Source organism: Haliotis rufescens, unplaced genomic scaffold (assembly GCF_023055435.1).
Source record: "Haliotis rufescens isolate VD_foot unplaced genomic scaffold, xgHalRufe1.0.p SCAF_1, whole genome shotgun sequence".
Taxonomy (NCBI): domain Eukaryota; kingdom Metazoa; phylum Mollusca; class Gastropoda; order Lepetellida; family Haliotidae; genus Haliotis; species Haliotis rufescens.
The window spans coordinates 67,568,967-67,591,041 of NW_025963779.1; the positions used below are offsets into that span (position 1 = coordinate 67,568,967).

At 41.0% G+C, this 22,075-nt stretch overlaps 2 protein-coding genes across 2 annotated transcripts; one reads left to right on the plus strand and one right to left on the minus strand.

The window, feature by feature from the left end:
• Positions 1 to 1,760: 1,760 nt before the first annotated feature.
• On the minus strand, positions 1,761 to 14,781 carry LOC124134150 (very long-chain acyl-CoA synthetase-like). The gene is made up of 10 exons (XM_046498830.2): positions 14,198 to 14,781; positions 13,535 to 13,645; positions 12,337 to 12,546; positions 11,324 to 11,482; positions 8,961 to 9,085; positions 7,217 to 7,408; positions 5,202 to 5,295; positions 4,277 to 4,475; positions 2,941 to 3,038; positions 1,761 to 2,599 (listed from the first exon to the last, which is right to left on the minus strand). The coding sequence occupies exons 1-10, from the start codon at positions 14,598 to 14,600 to the stop codon at positions 2,283 to 2,285; spliced, it is 1,908 nt and encodes a 635-aa protein (XP_046354786.2). The 5' UTR covers positions 14,601 to 14,781; the 3' UTR covers positions 1,761 to 2,282.
• A 939-nt stretch (positions 14,782 to 15,720) lies between these two features.
• LOC124134100 lies at positions 15,721 to 19,150 on the plus strand. Its single transcript, XM_046498748.2, has 4 exons — positions 15,721 to 15,836; positions 16,642 to 16,799; positions 17,133 to 17,407; positions 17,887 to 19,150. The coding sequence occupies exons 1-4, from the start codon at positions 15,818 to 15,820 to the stop codon at positions 18,971 to 18,973; spliced, it is 1,539 nt and encodes a 512-aa protein (XP_046354704.2). The 5' UTR covers positions 15,721 to 15,817; the 3' UTR covers positions 18,974 to 19,150.
• Positions 19,151 to 22,075: the final 2,925 nt, after the last annotated feature.

The following is a 22,075-nucleotide window of genomic DNA, read 5'->3' on the forward strand; positions in this document are numbered from 1 at the left end:
TGTGCTCATTTTAAAAAAACCAACTAAATTATTGCCAGGCGTTATATATATGTAGGTATTGTTGATGTATTGCTAATGCTGAACACAATTGTTTCCCTTGGTCGATGGGCATGTTTAAAAGTTGTCAAACCGGTCGATGCCTAAACAAACTTTACCGACGCGGTAACACGCTGTACACATGACGAACTTACACTGAAATCAATACACGTGGCGTCCCCAGCTTGCAATAGGTGCGTGGTTAGTTCACCTGTGACACAGCTTCATCAACAGCTTCCTTGGTGGGCATTGATTCATGTTATACCAAACGTACATCGGTGACCGAGACAGGTTACATAAATCTCCCATTACAAAATACCACACTTCAAACTTGCATAACTCATATTACGTTTGAACCCGTGAAGACCCGGGTCAGAATAAGTCTTCAGCAACCCATGCTTGCCGTAAGAGGCGACTAACGGGATCGGATGGTCAGGCTAGCTGACTTGGTTGGTGCATGTAATCGTATCCCAATTGCGTGGATCGATGCTGATGATGTCAATCGCTGGATTGTCTGGTCCAGACCCGATTATTTACAGACCGCCGTCATATACCTGGAATATTGCTGAGTGCGGCGTTAAACAACAAACAAACAAACAACATTACGTTTGAAGACCGCCTCCGTGGTCTTGTGGATAAAGCGTCAACCAGGAGGGCGGAAGATCGGTTGTTCGATGCCTGGCTGCATCACGACTAAATTAAGACATACAAATGATGTACTTGTTGTTTCCCTTCCTGGCGCTCGCCTTTAGGGGGATAAAACATGGACCGGTCGTCTCGGAGTCAGTACAGCATCCATGTTCAGCTGCATGGTATCACAGGGGGTTAGCACTATAAAACCGGCATTGGTCTGGGTGCCGTTGTACAAAACAACCCTAGCGCTACGACTGTGTAAGTCTATGTTAAGGTATAGGAATTACGATCCCCTTAGGGTTAAGATAACTTTGCACAACGGCACCCTGGACTACTACAAGCAGCCCACACGCTATACAAGTGCAAATATCTTGAAGCTACACTAAACCCCATTTCACCTCACACGTTTGAACAGACTGACGTATGGAGTTCTGGGCAGGATAGGTCCCAGGTAACCAATGCTTGTTCAGCCGAGCAGTGCTTCTTCACTGTGACACGACGGCGTGGATTTTGGTCATGATGTTAACCACTAGTTTGCCTGGCTCTGATGATGTACAGGCTACCATGACACAGCTGAGACAATGCTGCCTGCTGCGTCAATTGACAGGTGGAGCAAACAGTGTCTTTGGCATTATAACGGCATCAGATTCCGAGAGTGAGTGAGTGAGATGACGGCGTGTCAGCTTAATGTGGGAGGAAAGCCCGAAGTGATGCAGGTCTCAGACGTTTACCACTTCGGTGAAACCCACGAGCACGGGTATGGTGCTGACAAACCTAACGAACCGGGATAGCGAACCCACAATCATAGGTTTCCGGCGTACCAAAAGGGACGCAACTCTACACAGCGAATCGCGGCGCCTCTGACGACTGGGCCAGCCGTGCTTCTACGAGAGCGTTGTCACTTTTCGATATGCAGTGAAGTTGATCAAACGGTATCTGTGTCAAATAATGTATGTGGACCTTGTATTATGTAGTAGAAAGGGTCAGAACCCGAGTACACAGATACAGAAGCTGGCAGTGATATATATATACCTTTGAGATGTGCTCAAGTAGCCATAACGTATAAAAAAACATAACGTATAACACTGGGCTTTTTTTTTTAATTTATAAATTTCTCGGAACCATTTGTCAAACGATTTTTGAATGACTTCGTAGAGTGCTGTGTATGCTGACAAGAAACTAAATCACTACTAAGGGTCCGGACAAGACAAAGCAGTGGTACATTGTCGGGTGGCTATAGAACGACGCGCACCATCAGTCACCCAGTGCTCGGCTCTCACCACAAGCATGAGATTTAGGGACACATTCAGCCCCGGAAACCCATGGGGTCTTGTTAAATTGAGAATAAAGCATCTTATCTAAATGCTGCAAGCCGATACACTTGGACGTTACCGTGGTAAACCAGTTTTGACAAACAAGTTCCGGATCTACAGTTACCATAGTATAACATTCACGCTGTGTTTGTAGCAGTCAATAGAATCCCTGTTAACTGAATACCAAACATACTTTGTAATTATGACTTCAGCTGAGGCTGAGTAAGGGATTGGTGTGACTGTCCTAGTGTCCTAGTTCGCTCATGAAAACTCTGTTGGCGACACTTCAGTCATGTCTCCTTAGACAGTGATCTTCCCAACAAAGATGTCTGCATACACTGCCCGTGTGAGGACCCTGTACTGGTTTGAGACCTTGTCAAAGTAATACAGCGGTTCGTCTGTGATGGATGGATCAAATCCGTCATTCACTAGCCGAACCTTCTGGTGCTTGAAGGTGCTAGTCAGGTTCACTTCTCGCTGAAGGCGTATGAATTTGGGACGTGCATAAGCAGGAAGTTGTTCCGCGCAATGTGCACTAATTTCTTGAAGTTTCTTGGAATCAATAGAAGTATTGTCTTTCAGACGAACAGCAGCCATTCCGGCTCTTCCTTCGCAACCTGGTAAAGGAAACAGAGACTGACGAATTTGTAACCTACGCAAAACATTATTTATTAACATAGTAATAAAATTTTAAAAATCGATCATAAACGTCATCTCAAACTATAAAAAATTATTATTTATAAAATATATTTACAACATTCACCAATTGCCATGAGATACAAACCAGGAATATGTCGTTTAAAAGTTCCAACATCATTACCGTTTACCCACATAGATCATGACATTCTGTAAGTGCTATTAATTGTGTTACATCTGCTTCAGACAGGTTCCTGCACATATGCTGCTGAATGAGAAGTTAATCCCAAGGCCGACATTAGAGGAGCATAAACACACGAACCTGGGACAGTGACGCCATACACGTTGGCGTCATGGATGAAGTCGACGGCGGACAGCACAGTGGCTACTTCATGCGTGGACACATTTTCTCCCTTCCATCTAAGTCAAACATGAGACACAGATATATAGAGCATATCTCCCTTACCCCCGTCACGAGATGAGAGAAACATGAAATATCCTATTTATGATATACTTTTTGTGTAGTTTTCTCCCGGAAAATTAAATTCTTTCATTACAAATGTAAAACCTTGCCACATAGGGAAGGTTCACTACTCCTTGTATTTTGCGACTAAAAATGTATTTGCGTGTTTGCAAAATTAAAAAAAATGTAAACAAAAGTTTCAAAATATATTTGGGGTCACGAAAATTCTTTGTCATACATTTCGATATGATTGTATACAAAATCAACTTTAACAAAAAATATTCTCGAAAACCAGGAGACCGCTGTTGGAAGCGAAAGAATACACGCTGGTCAAGTAACAAAAATGGCGTTTTGCAAAACGAACAGTCTTGATTGACGAGTTAATGGTCACTACTGGTGTCTACGGATCTGTACTACATTTCCGATTGACTTATTTAATCACTTACCTCCAAATACATCTACGTATACTTTTTTTTTTTGGGGGGGGGGGGGGCGGCGATATGAACATTGAATGAGAATTCCTAATAAAAACAACATAGCGGCCCAAACGAAAACACTCACTGGCTTTTGTTTTCAAAATGTAGTGACATAGAGAAAAACTGACATTAAAGAGATGAAGGGTTACGGTAACCCCAGTACGGTTACTGGACACAAAGTGTGTGAGTCAGTCTCAATCAGGTTTCGACCCGTGAGTGAGTGAGTATGGTTTTACGCCGCTTTTAGCAATATTCCAGCAATATCACGGCGGGGGACACCAGAAATGGGCTTCACACATTGTACCCATGTCGGGAATCGAACCCGGGTCTTCGGCGTTACTACCCGACCGCCCTTCGACCCGTGAAGATTCCGGGGTAGAAAAGGTCTTCAGCAACCCATGCTTGCCGTAAGAGGCGACTAACAGGATCGGGTGATCAGCTGGAATATGGCTGGAATATTGCTGAGTGCGGCGTAAAACAACAAACCAACCAACCAGCTTAATCAGGTTTCAATATTTTAGACCAAAAGGTTTATTTCAAAACACTCATGCCCACTTTCTGCAAGATTATTAAGTGCCTGAATAATTATAAAGGGGTTTAGGGTGGACATGCCTATGCCCTTGGTTCCAGTCGGTCAAATGGCTCAACGGCTTCTCTTGGTACACTCGTATATCTCGCTCGAACTGGTAAAATGTTACAGTAGCATAAGTAGCAATTACCTGTATGTATCTCCCGTGCGGTCTCGAAAGGAAACAAAATATTCGTTGTCTACGTAGAAAAGGTCGCCCGAGTTGAAGTAGACGTCGCCAGACTTAAAGACGTCATAGAGAAGTTTCTTCTCATTCTCAGCCGGGCGGTCAAAATAGCCCTCGAATGTCCTCTGTTTGTTTACCGGAGAGATGAGAAGGCCCACACTGTCTGAAAGCAGTAATAGAATGTCGTTTACCGCCGTCAGCTATTCCAACTATATAACGATCGCATGTTAATAACCGAGTCTCGACAGGTCAAACCAGTGGCAGAAAGCATGAGCAGCTATCCACGATGACGCAATCAGCCACAAAGCCTGACCGCCTTTCCATTTTAGTCGACTATGACAATCATTGGTTATGCTGGAGACCAAATGCACATATGTGCATTATACATATAAATCTACACAATTATGTTAACATCAAGCACTTGGTGTTAAAACTTGCCAATTATTAATTTATATTAGAATACATACCGGTTAATTGACATCAATCATCCATCGCTGATATCACAAATTCGAATAAATGATATCATAAAATAAAATTATTGATATCATAAGTAATTATTGATATCACAAATTCGAAAATAAGATATCATAAAATGAATTTGTGTTATCTAAAAATGTATCACCGAAAATACATCGGATTGATTCATATCTCAAGATTGAATTTGTGATATCAATTAATACATTTAATATCTCAAAATTGAATTGTGATGTCAATAAATGAATTATTGACATAAAAAATAGGAATAATTAGTAAAACGGCGCCTCATAGAAATCCAAGTATTACAGAATGCTTAATGTCTCAGGCAAGCAGTGCTGCAGTAATGTTCTTGTACTCAGATTATGAAGCTTTGACGTGATGAAGAAACTGATTACAGCCCAACGATGTTCACCTTTCCCTATCTGTACGCATCTCCCTTGAGCATCTCTCTTGGCAGTTTCAGTCACGTGATCAAACTGGACAAATATGGCCGGTGCAAGCAGCCTCTGAATTTAAAGACCATATAAGGAGCACACGTTAAAGATAGTAGATAATAATTATATCTTACACTGAAGGAAGGGAAACAAGTGGAAACAAATAATGAAAGTGTGGACCAACAGGTCAATAATAACATAATATAAACCACGCAGCTGAATATACTTGGTAGTAATCAGTTATGGCTAGTGTACGTTTGATACAGTTTACAGATATCTGTGTACGCCGAGGGTCATAATCGGGTCCATAAGTTTAACATAGTTCATGCAAAACCCAAGGTAACTGCAGAAAATCTGCGATCTCAAGTCTCAGTACTGATAGTCAGCCTCATTACAATCCGATATGTTACTCCGATATGGTCCCTCTCTACGTGCAGATCTGAGCACATATCCAAGCAGCGAGGTATATCGTGTCGGAGTAAAAGATCGGATTGTCATGAGACTGGGGTAATAGTAGACAGTAGGGTGAACATGTACGGGGAGGTCATAGAGACATGAACCAGTCTGTTACAGGTATATAATTGTTATAGACAATGGCCTATCGATATGGTGTAATTTGAGAAGAACCAACGAGCAGCTTCGAGAACTAAGGATAGTTGTCCCGAGTGAATGAATGACTGAGCCAGGTTATTCTTTATAATTACCCACGGACGGTCTAAGAACTAAAATCAAGGACGTCAGATATCTCAACCCTACAGATAAAATTCACTGAAGGCGCCTAAACATCAAAGCACTGTGATGTAATATCGCTTCAACTGACCAATCAGCACTGAAAATCGCTATAATACACAAGATATTACACACGTCGGTCTACCCCACAGGAACTCCATGATAGCAAGTATAGCATAATATATTCGTAGAGAAAAAAAATCCAACACCTCTATACATATAGACCATATGTATAGAGGGATGGGATTTGTTTTTTCTCAACGAATATATTATGCTATACACGCTATCAATATGTATAGAGGGTGGGATTTTTCTCTCTCTGCGAATATATTATGCTATACACGCTATCATCGAGTTCCTGTGGCCTACCCTTATGGGTAATATGAATAAAAAGCGCCCATGTAGGTTGTTGTTCGTAGGTTCAGGCAAACTTGAATACCGCGTGTTTCAGGAATGTACAGTACACAATGGACATGTTTAATGACAGAGGTGGTGAAAGAAACATGTCAGTTATGTTGTTAGAAATGAGTTAATAGGTCAGCTGTTGAGATGAGTTAATGGGTGAGTTGTTGAAATGAGGTAATAGTTCAGTTGTTTCAGAGGTATGTCGTAGTTTGGGTGTACGACGGTTTCCTATAGCAGTAGCCAAGGGCATGTGTTAACGTATGGGTACAGTAAAACCATACCGAAGCAAGAAACAATGATGTGTTTTAAATGATTATAACCAGTGAGGTGTATAGACTATAAAGTCTCCCTGTCTTAAATTTATATATTTATTTAATTGTGTTTGTTTATTTTTATTTTATTTTTTAATTAATTAATTAATTAATTAATTAATTAATTAATTAATTAATTAATTAATTAATTAATTAATTAATTAATTAATTAATTTATTTATTTATTTTATTTTATATTTTTTTTGAGGGGGGAGCAAGAGCAAGTCTGTTCAGTTGTAATCCCTATTATTAAAATTAATTTCATTCTGGCTCGTATGCGTGTCTGCGTGTGTACGTACGTGCGCCCGTGCGTGCGTGCGTGCGTGGATGCCGGTTGTATAGCGCTGGCTCACCATGCCGCAATGTAACATAAATACCCTACTCAGACACGTACATGTATACAAACTCCGAGCCAAATAGTCCTTGTTTTGTCCCCTTATTGAGATTTAACTTATTCAATGTTCACATTTATGTTACTTGCCTCGGTATGGCTTCCTGGTATCCATACAGACCTGGAGAAAGATTCTACAAGTAGCTATAGAACTCACCGTCAGCGGAGAAGACCTCCCAACCATTCCCACCTTGTTGAATATATTTGCAAATCCTATAATTGACTCAGTTGCAGAGTAAAACTCCACCACCCGCGGGATCTGGAACCTCGTTGTGAAATTTTCCCAGATGCCCTTTCGAAGACCGTTTCCTACTGCCACCCGGATGTTGTGATGTACTTCTTCTGGGACCTGAGAAAAAATTGGCTAGATTTCGAATCGCTTAGACGGGTTTCTTTCGCGTTCGTACTCGTATCATCATCATTCAAACACGTGTGTTTCGTAAACATATTCATGATATCTTTGATGATTCTCGCTGATGAATATACAAAACACGGGTGCATTTTGTACGTCCACTCTCTGGAAGCCTGTGCATCAAGCTATTGTTTGTCTGGTTGTTGTTTCACGTCGCCCTCCGCAATATTCCAGCTAAATGACGGCGGTCTGTAAATAATCGAGTATGGGCCAGACAATCCAGTGATTCACATTGGGATACGATGACATACATCAACCAAGTCAGCGAGTCTGACCCCCCGATCCCGTTCGTCGCCTGTTACGACAAGCACAGTCACTTTTTACGTCAAGCATGGGTGGCTGAAGACCTTCTCTGACCCGGAATCTTCACGGGACACGTCAAGCTATTAAGTGGTATGTAGTCACATCATTAAAATAAGTCCACTCAGCACATCTTTCATGAAGGTCTGTCACAAGTATGTATCTCAGGTGATAACATGTTTCTTATTGTTTCGTTTAACAGCGAACTCAGCAATATTCCAGCTATTTGATGGCTGTGTGTAAAGAATGGAGCCTGAACCAGTATATCCAATGATTGATGTTGTGAGCAACGATCCAGGCAATAAGGACAGAAGATATGCCATCAACCAAGTAAACGAGCCTGGCCATCCGGTCCACTTTCAGTCTCCTGTTACGACAATAATAAGGTGCTGTGGGCCAGATTTCTTACCCGGAATCACAAAGGGTGGTAAGAGGTTTCATCAATAAATCATCTTGTATCCCAATTGCTGTCTTTTACATATTTATTACAAAAGTATATAGCTGTAACTTAATATAGCTGCCACAATTTGTAATGCGTCCCTCAACCTAATGAAAATGGGTTTGAATTCCACATTCGCTCTGTTAGTCCTTGGTTTGTCAGCCCTACCCCCGTGCTCGTAAGTTTCACTATTGTGGTAAACATTTGCATCGGGAAAGGCTTGCATCACTTTCCTCTCACTTCAAGTCTATAACTATGATTGTGGGTTCGAATCCCGGTTCGCCCCGTTTATGTTTCTAGGTTTGTCAGTACCATACCCGTGCTCGTGGGTTTCACCGAAGTGGTAAACGTCTGAGACCTGCATCACTTCGGGCTTTCCTCCCACATTAAGCTGACACGCCGTGATATAACTGGAATACTGTTAAAAGCGGCGTTAAACCCAACTCACTCGCTCACTCAAGTCTATAAGCCGTGATATAACTAAGATGTTGAGTTAAACTCACTTACTAATTTACCAGTTCTTTTAGTAAGCACCATTTTGAAAACGTAAATCATCGATGTGTTTTAAGATATGTTTCCAGTTTTAAAAATTCCTGACCATGCTTCTTTTATGAAAAAATATATCAAGATTTTCTGTATTATTCTATAATTTTTCCATTTCACTGAATACGTATATACTGTTTTAATCATGTTTCATTAGCCATATTTCATTGCGTCTCCATTCCTCTTTGCCCTTCGATCGATCCTTACCTTTGGTCTGTTGACGAGGTACCGGCACATTTCCCCGATGTAGTGCACCACGGTGACGTTGTGTTTACGACAGTCGTACCAGAAGTTCCTTGCGGAGTATTTGGTCCGCAATACCATGACAGCACCTGTATGTATACATAGATAATGTCTTCAGTTACTACACAATAACAACAACGGGAGGTAGGGTAGCCCGGAATATTAGCTACAGCGTCCGCTTGTCACGCTGAATTCGAAGACCCGGGTTCGAATCCTCACCAAAGATGTGTGAAAAGCAATTCTGATGTCCCTTGTTTTGATTTTGCTGGAAAAGTACTGAAGCGGTGTAAACAAATATTCCCTCACTCACGCTTTGACAATTACAGCCAAAGAACAGATGTCCAACAGATCAAACTCTATTAATCCTGCACTAAATACATTTTGTCTGTCTATATTCAAGTTGTGGGTGTATCGATGTGACAGATGCAAAGTAGATGGACGCAGGGTTATATGCAGTGTTCAGACATGTGAAGGTAAATACCATTAACACTGAGGTGATCTTACTCTCCGTTCAGTTACCTACCTACCACCAGCCCACGTATACCGACGTGTAAAAATAGATACACCACAACCTATTTACTAACTGGCCTGGAATGACATGGCCTACTGGTAACGCTCGTCGCCAGTGAAGGTCAAATTCACCTGTCTATTTAAGCAAAGGGCATCATTCGGGAAACACCCCGGACGATCACTGAAAAGTGGATTGTCTTCGACAACGAAGATGTACGAGCAAATATCAAAAGGTTTTGGGTCCAGCATGCATATATCTGAAATACTGTCGTGCGCTTTAATTATTTTTCAACAAAGTCTCCTTGCAGATTAATACACCTGTTCCTTCTCCGGGTCAGTTATCCCTGTTTGGTAGAAGGTCCCACCCTGATCTGTCAACTAGCCATCCACAGCGGCAACCAGTTCTTGGCCCTCGTTTAATCTCTGACCATGTAAGTGTATTTTCAAATTTGTAAGTAGACAGTAGTCACTATAGCGGCCAGATCTGATGAAAAATGTGGAAGTACCGCAGCCATTGCAACATGGCTGGTGTGAACTGGGGAGTTGCCCGGATGGAGGAGAAATCCACCTTAAAAGTGTTTCCACTCCATGGATTAGTGTTTTCTCTCGGGATTATAATGGTGGTTCTGGGTCTCATCACTTGTCACTCTCCTAGACTGAACATTTTCTGCCTTGCGATTATGTCTGGTTACAGGGGTATTAGAGACGGTTACCCACGTAGCCTTCATTTCATCCGACAGATTTCCGGGAACCCGTCGGGCACAAACCTTTGACATGTCAAAAATGTTCTACTCTAACGCATGGAGTGTAATACACCTGCTGTTCAGGGCCAGGTTGTGGACGGCATCAGTGTTTTCTATTGTGGTGCTGGTGGTTGGTCGACTAGAGCTGAGGCCATCTTACAAACTCCCTCCCATACTCAAATTCCTTCACACAACGTTAATTGTGGCGTATTTTGGGGGAAGCTTCCCATAAACAGCATGTAGCCTATCATAATTATTCTTTGGTGATTGACCATCTTGGATAAAAAGATGTGATGACTGCTCAACGCTCACATTTGTCCATGTGCTAAGGAGTAGGGTACGTCACGAAGTCAATTATCAAGTCACTGGACCAAATTGTGAAACTTAACTCAACTAACAGGTCAATACTTACATATACTATTCAAAACAAGTTAAAGAACACCCCCAACTGGGACGTTGGGAAGGAAATACCCGCCAGCCATGACAGATTAAATATAGTTATATGAAAGAAGCAGGTATTCTTTATTGGTTGGTTTGTTGTTAAACGCCGCACTCAGCAATATTCCAGCTATATGACGGCGGTCTGTAAATAATCGAGTCTGGACCAGACAATCCAGTGATTAATATCATGAGCATCGATCCGCGCAATTGGGATCGATGACATGCATCAACCAAGTCAGCGAGCCTGACCACCCGATCCTGTTAGTCGCCTTTTAGGTATTCTTTAACTTGTTTTGAGTAGTATATGTCACATGTAAGCATAACGACAACCTATACTTTCTGATATCCCCTCGTAGTTTTACCAAGTACTGGGTGGCCACATTCTCAAATTACAAATATGTATTCTTCGGACATTTTAGAGAGAATATTGCTTCAGACATGATAGAGCTGATAACTTCCAGAACGTGCCATATTGAATGGGATGTCTCTCTATCTGCTGTACCGCGATGCAGCATAATTGTCAAGATGTCAGAACACAAACGCATTCTCGTATTTTGATTATTTTAGTCATCTCTGACTGAACGACATTGTCTGTAACCCTTCTATTCGGACGAACTATATCGTGGCACTGACCTGTCTGAACCACAGAGAACACACCGATAGTGAGACCCGCGGAGTGATACAGGGGAAGGGTTTCGTAAAGAATGTCACGTTCATTGAAGTTGAAGGTTGAAAATATAGCAGTGGCAAGGATGGTCCGCTTGTGGGTGACAATGGCGGGTTTCGGTAAACCTGGAAAGAAATAGCGAAACTTGCATTGAAAACTTATAAAGATATCCACGCCGTCATGGCATCTTACTAAAAAAACTGAATTATATGTTGACTGAGGAATTGGAATACACGGTAGCATGCAACATAAATTTACATTCTCGTGTGACGTTCGTCTCTTGCATGGATTTCACGATGTTCTAAAGTAATCTTCAACTCTAAAACTGAAGAATACTTAGGGACAAAACCCTTCCCATGACCACTAGAAATTCCTGCTATTTAAAAGCAGAGTCGATTGTACGATTCCGAATGTACCACGAGCATGTGTTTATGAATCACTATCAAAAAGTGATGATACCAGGTGTTCGAGCGTATCCTGTCCCACCAGTGGCACCTGTTACAAACACATGCAAAGGCAAGTCAATTGTCCACTTGAAAAAACAACACGGGAACGTATGGTACAAGTCATAAATACGGAATTGCATCGGACATCATTTTTGTACTGATGCGCCAGATGTCTTCCATAAAACCTTTTGAAAGCTTAACTGAGATCTTCAGTGTTGTAACCTTCATCAAAAAAACTTCTCAGCAAGAGTCGCATGCCGGTCTTTGAAATCTTGGTAGAAAGAGCATGCTCGATTGTACATCAAAAGCTGTGAAACGTAGACATCAAAGGCTTGAGCTGTTGGACTACTGCTCGACATGAAGCGAAAGGTGTTTATGGGAGAGTTATTGTCCTGAAGCAGTGAGAAACATGTTTCGTTTCCATCAATTATACAATGTTTTGGAAATTGCTCTACCTGTAATGCTAAGCGTAGTAGCAGATATACTAAATTCAGAAAATTCCCTGTACGGCGTCTAAGCAAAATGCCACACACCTGTTGTACCGGAAGTAAAAATGAACGAGGCAATGTCTGAGGCTGTTACGTCCGCTCTGTACTTGTAATCAACAGTGTCTGTCGACTCGCGTTCTGCTATCTCTGTCAGTGAATCCAGGTTGAATCTTGCTGGTGTCGGACCATGTGCTAATACCTGTATGTATTTGATGTCATCCCGTATTGTGTGCACGGCTTCAGTAAGTACGTCATCTACAATAAAAATAACATGAGTTAATGAAACGGCGACTGAAAACAACACTTTTCATCGTTGGAGAGCTACAGTGTCTGCAACATATTTTGTTCGATAAAATCCCAGTACAAACATCCCCTTGCCTCATCTTGTCCGAACAACCACTTAACCCTATCTTGACCAAAATACCCACTTAGCCCCATCTAGTCCAATCGCCATCTTCCCGAGGCAAGGGAGTTGACTGACTATAAAAGTCCAGTTTCCACCAATCCCGAACTAGGCAGGAATTTCGTTGTTAGATCGTTGCGCTACCAATGACAAGGACGAGTTATGTTCCTTCTAGATGTCCCTCATACTGACCAATCAGATTCCACTATCATATTACTTGCACTTGCTTCAAACAAAATAGCGGTGCCCAGTCAAGACGATCTGATCCATACTCAACATTTATATAATATTGTAATAAAACGGGTCTTACCTCGCGAAGTGCAAATTAATTGAATATCGTGATTAAAAACACCCACTTAACCCCATATTGTCCAAATACCCACTTAACCCCATCTTGTACAAACACCCACTTAACCCCATCTTGTCCAAATACCCACTTAACCCATCGTGTACAAACATCCACTTAACGCCATCTTGTATAAACACAGACTTAAACCCGTCTTGTACAAAAACCCACTTAACGCCATCTTGTACAAACACAGTCTTAAAACCGTCTTGTACAAAACCCCACTTAAGCTAATCTTGTACAAACACAAACTTATCGCCATCTTGTACAAACACCCACTTAAACCCGTCTTGTACAGATACTTACTCAGCCCATCTTGTCCGAACATTTCACGTGTGTCACGTGTTATTGTTACGACAAAACACAGCGGCATTGTATCATTCAGTGATATAATTGGTACAGGGTTTTTTCTAAATAGTAAGAGACAAAACATTGTTACAGACGAGAATAATAATGGGTACATCAAAACGCGCGCGGGTTTTATTTGTACTGACCTTGACCTACGATGAGTAACTTCGGCTTGCAGCTGGTGATGGAGTGGGCGAGAGACTTGTGACGGAGGTGGTAGTTGATGAGAGAGACGGACAGGCCGATCTTCTGCAGACCTTAAACAATAGGGGGAAATGTAGGATACAATACTGAGCATTCTGTGTTGTGACAGAAAGTAATGGTGGTAAAAGTAGTAGCATCTGCCCGAGGCAAGAGTGTCCACAAGCCTTTTTATCAAAGTCTTGTAGAAACTAGGCTTTGATATAGGCTAGTGGACACGCTTGCCCCGGGGAGATGAATTATTATTATTATTATTAATAGTAGTAGTAGTAGTAGTAGTGGCAGTAGTCGTAGTAGTAACATGAGTCGTCGTCGTTGTAGTAGTAGAAGTAGTAGTAGTGTCGTCGTCGTAGAAGTGGTAGTGGTAGTAATTTGGGGACCTTCACAAAAACGTGCACTCACAACCAAATGCCAGGTCTAACCTGCATTGCCTTTCTATCGTCGAACACACGTGCATATATTATTTTTTTTAAGTGCAAGTATATAGCAGGAAGTTCAAAAACGCACTTTAAGAACAGGGTTGTTTTTTAACTCCCATTTCCTTGTGTCTAACAACATAGGATTCTGCGATTATAACTAGGTTTCAGCAATTTGTAAATCATGCCTACCGAAATATGTCCAGATGAACGCGGGTTCGTTAGTCATCATGATTGCAGCAACATCTTTAGCCTTGAGTCCCAGTTTGAGGGCAGCCCGAGCTATCTGATTAGCTTTCTGGTCCACGAACTCGTAGGTGTAATTGTTGTCCTGGTAGATGATGAACGTCTGTTTGGGCCGTTCACGCACCTGCCTCTCCAGACAGTCCACGGCGAAGTCGCGCTTGTTGGTTCTCCTCTTTATATTCCGGACTAACCTCAACCCTGTTCTCAGATACTGCAGGTCGTATTTAATCCAGGGGAATGCCCAAACGACAAACAAGCACAAGGTGACGACTGCAGCCGCAGAAGTACCCAATATCGTCAGCAACATGTCGGCGTTGTCACCACTGATGTACGGGAATTTTCGGTCCATTTATCTCAAACCTTTTTATTTTGAAATATGATTCACAGTCCATAGCACGCACTTTCCACGTTCGGAAAAGGGGATGGAAACATCGGTCTTTTCGTCAATACCCAAGTAAAGATATTTCCATCACAGTGAAAATGTTCATTATATTCGATGATGCTGTTTACAGCGTCAAACTAGTTCATAGCACCGCGTCTGATAGAGAATGACTGCTCTCATATGTCAAAACTCGTCCTTGAATATCAGAAACCTAAGTCACCATCCCGAGCTTGCTATTGGATATATATATATATATATTATATATTGTTAATTGGATGCCACATGGCGTGATCTATATTTCATATTAAGAATGACAAAAACACATTTATTCAATCAGCTATATATATTTATTAGTGTATGTGTATATTACTTAACAAATCGCCTGACACATTCATCGTCAAGGCATTACGCTTGAGTCAGTGAGTTTGTTGGGTTTAACGCCGCTTTTGACAGTATCTCATTTATACCACGGCGTGACAGCTTAGGTATACGTGGTAGGAAAGCCCGAAATGATGCAGGTCTCTTTTGGTGCTGACAAACAGAACCATAATCAGGGCGAACCGGGACTCGAACCTTAGATCATATGTTCCTGGTAGGGCTGGGACGGGTAACTCGGGTACCCGGGTCAGGTGGGTACTGAGTAGGACCCGGGTACCCACAGGACTACCCGGACCCGTGGTTAGTCACGTGATATATTGTTTGATGACAAAAATTATCCAGAACTCTATGGTTACACTACAAGTCACTAATGTTCGCATTTCTTTCTGACTATGCACCCATTCCTTCTGATTTTTCATGTGGTTGAATAAAGATATAACTAAATTCGACTTCAGTGTGTGAATGACCAGATTGTTTAATACATGTATCTACATACGTTTTGCCAGGGATATGCTAAAAATGTTCCCATTCGAACATTTTGAGACATCTCCTGAGACCTACAGTGGGTACCCGGTTAGGGTCTTGTAATAGGGGGGTGGGTACCCGGGTAGTAAATTTGGGCTCGTCCCAGCCCTAGTTTCTGGCGTGCCTGAGGGACGCAACTCTGCATTGCGAATTTCGGCACCTAAGGCGATCGGGCCACCCGTGCCTCGGACAACGCTGCGGGACGACTTTGTCCGAAATTTTCCGAGTGTTTAGTCACGTGATATTCTACGCCATTTTCGAAGTCGACGAATGTGAAAGAAATGAAGAGAGATAAGGGCGGTATGACGATACATTTCATGATTATTAGTAATGTCCTTCATGAAGAATGATTTCTTTAACTTCGTCCTTGTCCATTATTTTGTTCTTTCTCATTCGATCTACGATATCGCGACGTTCATGGGAGAGAAGCCAAATTTGAACGTGGTTGTGGATTTTGTAAAGAGTATGCTGGATCTATTCATTTATGTACTGTCATGGTCTTATTATTACGGTAATCCTCTTGTGAATTAAGTAATGAATCATTCAGATGATATCAGATAGCTTATAATAGACTTGTCGCTTATATAGTCCTGTCGTCGATCAATGAAGGTACGGGAGGTAACTCTTAGTGTCGGCAAGTGTTTATAAGAGTTGTTTCCCCCTAATTATTTAGTGTCGCCTACTAAGGTTACATGAAAAATGCTTCAACGCTCTGGAATATGTAAACTATTAGTGAAGTATTATCACTACTTTAAAACCAAATAAAAGACATTTTCATGATTTTGATCATGTTTATAAGGCATACAACTACATAATAAGCAAATAATTTTTTCAGGAAATTATTGAACAACAATCACTAGATTCTAGCTGTGAGTTAGAAGGCGTGACAGGGTATTTTCATATTTAAACCATTATCATACATCACTGATTACACCGGGAAACAAGAATGGATGTGTGTTTATAGCCCTGTCCCAAGCATTGTTTCAGATAAATCACCTGAAATTTCTACCATTTTTTAGCATATTTTATGAATTTATTTGAAACTTTATTTGTCAGAAAGGCAATGTAATGAACATAATTTGTTTTTACATTTTTGACAATTCAGGCATGGGAACTACCTGGATGACGAGCAGACAGGTTGCCCCATTCCAGGCTTTAATGAACATGATCAAAGTGAATTACTTTGCCAAGTCTGAGGTATTCAGAGCTCTGATAGCTCTACTGTGTGACTACGACAGTACATGTTCAGAAAGTTTTAGAAAGGTATGTTTACTGTTATACGAGTTAAAACATTGTCTCAAGACTCATTCTTGCAGAATCTAGTTTTCTCATGAGCAAAATACCTCAATGTAGAAATAGGACAAGTAGGGGTTCATCTGGTGAATTTAGACCTTCAACTAACAAAGCAACTTGAAAAACACTATACAACTTAAAGTATCCACTTTGTCTGTTTTAACTTCAGGTTGACTTGAATATTAATTATATATATTGGTCAAGTGACAAATAAGCCCACTCTAGTCTGAAGCATTGTCATATATAATATGATATGTATATGTCTTCCATACACAAATTATTTCAAAAGTATTTTCATTCCAGACCTCACGCTACATTAGTGTGCTTCTTGGAGATAGCCAAGACCTTGCTGATTGCCTGATCTCCTTCCTGCCTCATCCCTCTCCCCCAGCCCCACCTCCACCTGAAGTTGTTACTACCCCCTCCTGGCATCCACCTATGGTCAAGCCAGGTTTGGTGCCATCTCACGCAGTTCAGAATATCTTCCATCTTCAGTCAGGAAGTGCTGCTTCAACATCCAATCTCAACATGCATGATCTGACAGCAACATTAAGATTACAGGAAGGAATCTGTAGATGGTAATATCTGTTGGGGGAAAATTGGGGAAATGATAAATCACTCATTTTTCTCATCAGTCAATATCTTTCGATTGCTTGGAGAGAATACATAAAAAGGAAGCAATCAATATAACTTAAATGTTACTTTTGGAATGGAAACACATGGGAACCCGGGTTAGAATGTGCCCAATAACCTTATGCTTGTTGTTAGAGGCAACCGAAATGGATTTGGGGTGAGGCTCAGTTGATTGTCATCCTAACTATGCTAACCAACAGCAAGAGGCGATGTCATACTAACCACTAGTGACAGACTGGATTATCAACTGGCCACAGTGATATGACTGGAATATTGCTGATTGCTGTGTTAAATAACATTCACTCACTTCAGTATATTTATATATTCTAGTGTAAATGATATTCACGCATCATTCTAGATTTTCAGTTGGCTCGGATAAAATTAGTGTCCATATTTAACCATTACGTATATGTTGGCATTGTAGGTGTGCACCAATGATGAATGAGAACATCAGTATGCCTGGATTAGTCCGGCCAAACATCTCTGCTAGTATGCAGAACATGAAGACTATTGCAACAGCCAAGTTTGGCTTTGATAGGGCAACCCCTCTCCTTCGTCCCTTCATGATGCCTCATCCAGGAGGTGATGCTAGCAATTGTCCCAGGATTCAGTCAACATTGGAGAGAGCTCCTGTCAGACCTCTCTCAGGCAGTACTACCCAGTCTGCTAAACATCATACTTTTGGCTTGGGACATCTCCCATCTGACCCCCATCATCTGCAGGTGCCTAGAGATCAGAAACCCCTGGATCTGTCTAAAGGTGACATAAGAAGTCTCACAGACTGTGTAACTGATCTTGTGGATCAGGTCCTTCCTCTGCCAAATCCTGTTACCAGTGGTCTCAATGTAAATCAAACGAACAAAACTGAACCAAACACTGCATTACCATATAGGGCACTAAATCAAAATTTTACATCACCAGAGTCTTCGGGTATCAAGTGTGTACCACCTGGCAACACTCCACTTTCCCATCTCCTGAATATGACAGCTTCATATGGAAAAGGACACTCTCTGCACACTTTGACCAACGGAAAACACACGAATGACATTCTGGACCAACACCATACGACTGCTGTGAAGAAGGTAAACCGACTGAAATCAAAGTCTGGCCGGGAACTGGAGTCTCTGAAGGAACTGACGGGGAAGCTCAAACTTGCTGAGAAGAAAATAAAGTTGTCACAGCAGTATGCCAAACTTTTCCACCCCACAAGTCCAGGTCAAGTTGGATTCACATCTACAGGAATCCCATTCCGGGTTATGGACCCCAAGATGCAGTATCCCATTCAGGAAACAGCCAAGAACTTGACTTCCTTCCCTTACATCCAGAGGGTCATCTTGCCAGATGGCGAGATGCGAACACTGAACTTCGACAACTCATCTACTAAGGTGGAGGACAACAGTCAAGAACAAAATTACGTTGAGACACATGCAAGTGGACATAATTTGCCTTTAAGGCAAGATTCCAGCGATAAACCCAGGAAGAAAAAGAGTAAGCACTTGGTGAAGACCTAAATCGGGGCATTCAGAAATCCTGATAAAAAGCATGGACTCCCAAGGGGTACCCCAAACAGACTCTTGTAGTTTACAAATTGATTCTTTTGTGTTTCAGGGGTATTCTTTCACATAAATCATGTGCAATCAAACATGTTAAAGTTAAACTCTTGTTATAATAAAGTTTGTTCCAAGAAATGACTGGATTATTTTTGTTTTGTTTAACTGATGGTGGAGGTGGTTTCAAGAACATCTTCCTTTTTCACATATCGATCAAAGTACCCATAGTTACAAGTGTAACACTAAGACAGATATGTGAAAAAAGCCCTGAAGTCTAAAGTTTGCAAATATTTCTTTTGAAACTTCAGAATGTTAAATGATTAATTTTTCTTAAAAATAAAATGGAAAAAATATAAAATATTGTTACGTCTTCTCGACGGATATAAAGCCCAATGACGTGAAACTAAGTGTGCTAGGCAACAATGTTATGCCTACTTTTGCAGATCAAATAACATTGCTAATATCATAAACGGATGTGTGAATTTGAATTGATACAATGGCCATAACCACTTGGAATGTTGATGCTGACAAGGCCACAATAAGAGAAAGCCTTTGTTTTGAGCAACCCTCACGACCCTGCAAAAGACCCTCACATCAGCATTGGTCGTCCCTAACCATCACTAATGGTCTCACTCCGGATGAAAAACAAACTCCTACCTACCAATGCAACAGATGCTTTTAATGATGGCTCAACTTCCATTAGGCTGCCTTGCTGGTATGCCCAGCTGGTGACTATCAAGTGAGCTTAAACTGGTACTATTCTTTCCATTCATTATTGACAGTGTCTCTGCTGGAGATGTCTCAAACTAATAGACCTGTGAACATCTGCCTCACCATCTCTACAAGATACAGGACATATCACAAAGCTGTCACTATATTCAAAAGTATGTGTAAATATACAGTTATTTTAACTACTGCCCTTGAATGGTTCTAAATACTACCGCACAGCATTTACTGTGATGGGACTTTTTTAACCACCTTTCCATGCATTCGTGACAAACTTGTGTTATTCCGGGACAAGCCGAATAGCGACTCGTGCCCCTCTATGGCCATATTTGTGACTTGGACCCGTCTTAGCGCAAACGGGCAGACCTGAAACAATTGTCAACTCGTTGCGTAATGGTTCACTTATATATTTCCCCATATATTATACATATTTTAGATGCAATTTAAAGCACAGCTGGACATGCAGAATTATACAGTATGATTGAACACATTTAACTGTCTTGGGTATATTTTTGGATGCAAGACATATGTAATATCAAAAATTATTTCTGAGGGATTCTTTGACAAAGAACTTGAAATCATACACACATTCTGATTGGTTTGTAGTATTTTCACACATAACATTCATCGATAGGGGGACGAGTCTTCTTGCAGGTTACGGAAAGGGGCGAGTGGTGACGAATGCTTTCCATGATGCCTTGGTTGGACTTATCCTTGCTCTGTGACACCCGGTCTGTCCATACAGGTGTGAAGCTCAACTGAATTGAGGCAACAGGTGTCAGTTGGGTATTCAAAACTTGTTTAACTTATGGGTGATGGTGCTGCAAATCTGATAAATGGGACTAGATCCCAGAAATCCTTGGAACCTTTTCACTGCAAATGAGTATCTCTCTCAATCAGGAATTTAAAATACAAATACCATTTGTCTTTGTGAAATTGATAACAAATTAATTATATATCAACTTTGAAAAATAATTATCAAAATAATTATCAAAATAATTATCAAAATAACCTAGACTTAGATTTTTTCTTCTTCACATTTTGCTAACCAGGCAAGTCTCATGGAAGCATATGATGTTATCCATCATATCAATGCTATGGAAAAAATTATTGATAACTTCTGTATCTTATAATGTTGATAAGCATTATGTGTTTTAATAATCTCGGTGTTATGGAGTATTTGATGCCTGGAAGTTCTAACATTTGAAACCTCGAGCGAACACTATCAGTTCAAAATGAAATTTCTGGGTGTTGAAGACTTACTAACACCCACAAATCTGGAAACAAATGTATCTCCTTACAAGATACTACTATTCAAATCCAGCTGTCATTGTGGCCATCTGATTCACATTCTAAACTACAATCACTCACAAACAATGTCCTACACCAAGGGAGCAGTTCAGAAGATTTATGCTGAAAACAAAACTTTATTCTTTAAGTTTTCTATTCAACAAAATCAGCTTTTCCAGGGATTTAGTTTTTCATGTTATGAAGTAACAGCTCTGTTTGTCTTATTTCTTAGCATATCGACCGTATGTTTAAAGTGAGTTGAGTGGAAATGTTGTCAAACTGACATAGTCAAATGCTCTGCCTCGCCACCAGCTTTAGGTGAGGTGAAATTGGGTTTAATGTCGCGTCCAAGATTATTGCACTTATATAGCGACGTGCATGCACGTTTGTGTGCATGACTGCTTGTACTAGTCCGGACTGATGCCGATTTATAGTGCTAGTTCACTGACATACCATGCCGCAGTTTAACATGAATACCCCACTCAGACACAGTATACTGACTCCGTGCCGACCAGTCCTTGTTTTAGCCCCTTAATGCCGAGCGCCAGACAGGGTAACAAGTACCATCTTTTAATGCTTTTGGTATGACGCGGCCGGGATCGAGCCCCGGACCTTCCGCTCTCTAGGCGGACGCTCTACCACTAGACCACGGAGGCGGTCGCCACCAGCTTTAATTTTGGGGGCAAAGTAGGATTCACTTTACAAAAGAATCTCTTTGAGGATGCCAGTATTTGAACAATTAAGTCAAGTCAACATCAAGATGAACAACAAAGATTAGTTTCATAAATATTTATTTACAAAATAGTACATTTTTCTTATATTTTTTTACAAAGATACTGCATAATAACTGGTCCATCAATGACTATACATGTTACACAATGGATAAGCACATGTATTTATCAGGCTAAAACAAACATAATGATTCTCAGACTTCTAAAGATGAATGTGGATAGTATGAAAATGTGATAAAGTGTGCAACTTGCCTGTCAGAATTTTAGTATTTAGCTTCATACTGAACTACTAATTTTATTGCTTTTGTGCAGGAGT

Excerpts from the sequence above, each read along its gene's own strand:
- LOC124134150 (XM_046498830.2), bottom strand. The coding sequence starts at position 14,600 with ATGGACCGAAAATTCCCGTACATCAGTGGTGACAACGCCGACATGTTG. Across the intron at positions 3,039-4,276 it reads CGCACGGGAGATACATACAG|ATGGAAGGGAGAAAATGTGT; the intron begins GTAATTGCTACT and ends TGTTTGACTTAG. Across the intron at positions 2,600-2,940 it reads GTATGGCGTCACTGTCCCAG|GTTGCGAAGGAAGAGCCGGA; the intron begins GTTCGTGTGTTT and ends TTCCTTTACCAG.
- LOC124134100 (XM_046498748.2), top strand. Across the intron at positions 16,800-17,132 it reads GTTCAGAAAGTTTTAGAAAG|ACCTCACGCTACATTAGTGT; the intron begins GTATGTTTACTG and ends TTTTCATTCCAG. Across the intron at positions 17,408-17,886 it reads CAGGAAGGAATCTGTAGATG|GTGTGCACCAATGATGAATG; the intron begins GTAATATCTGTT and ends TTGGCATTGTAG.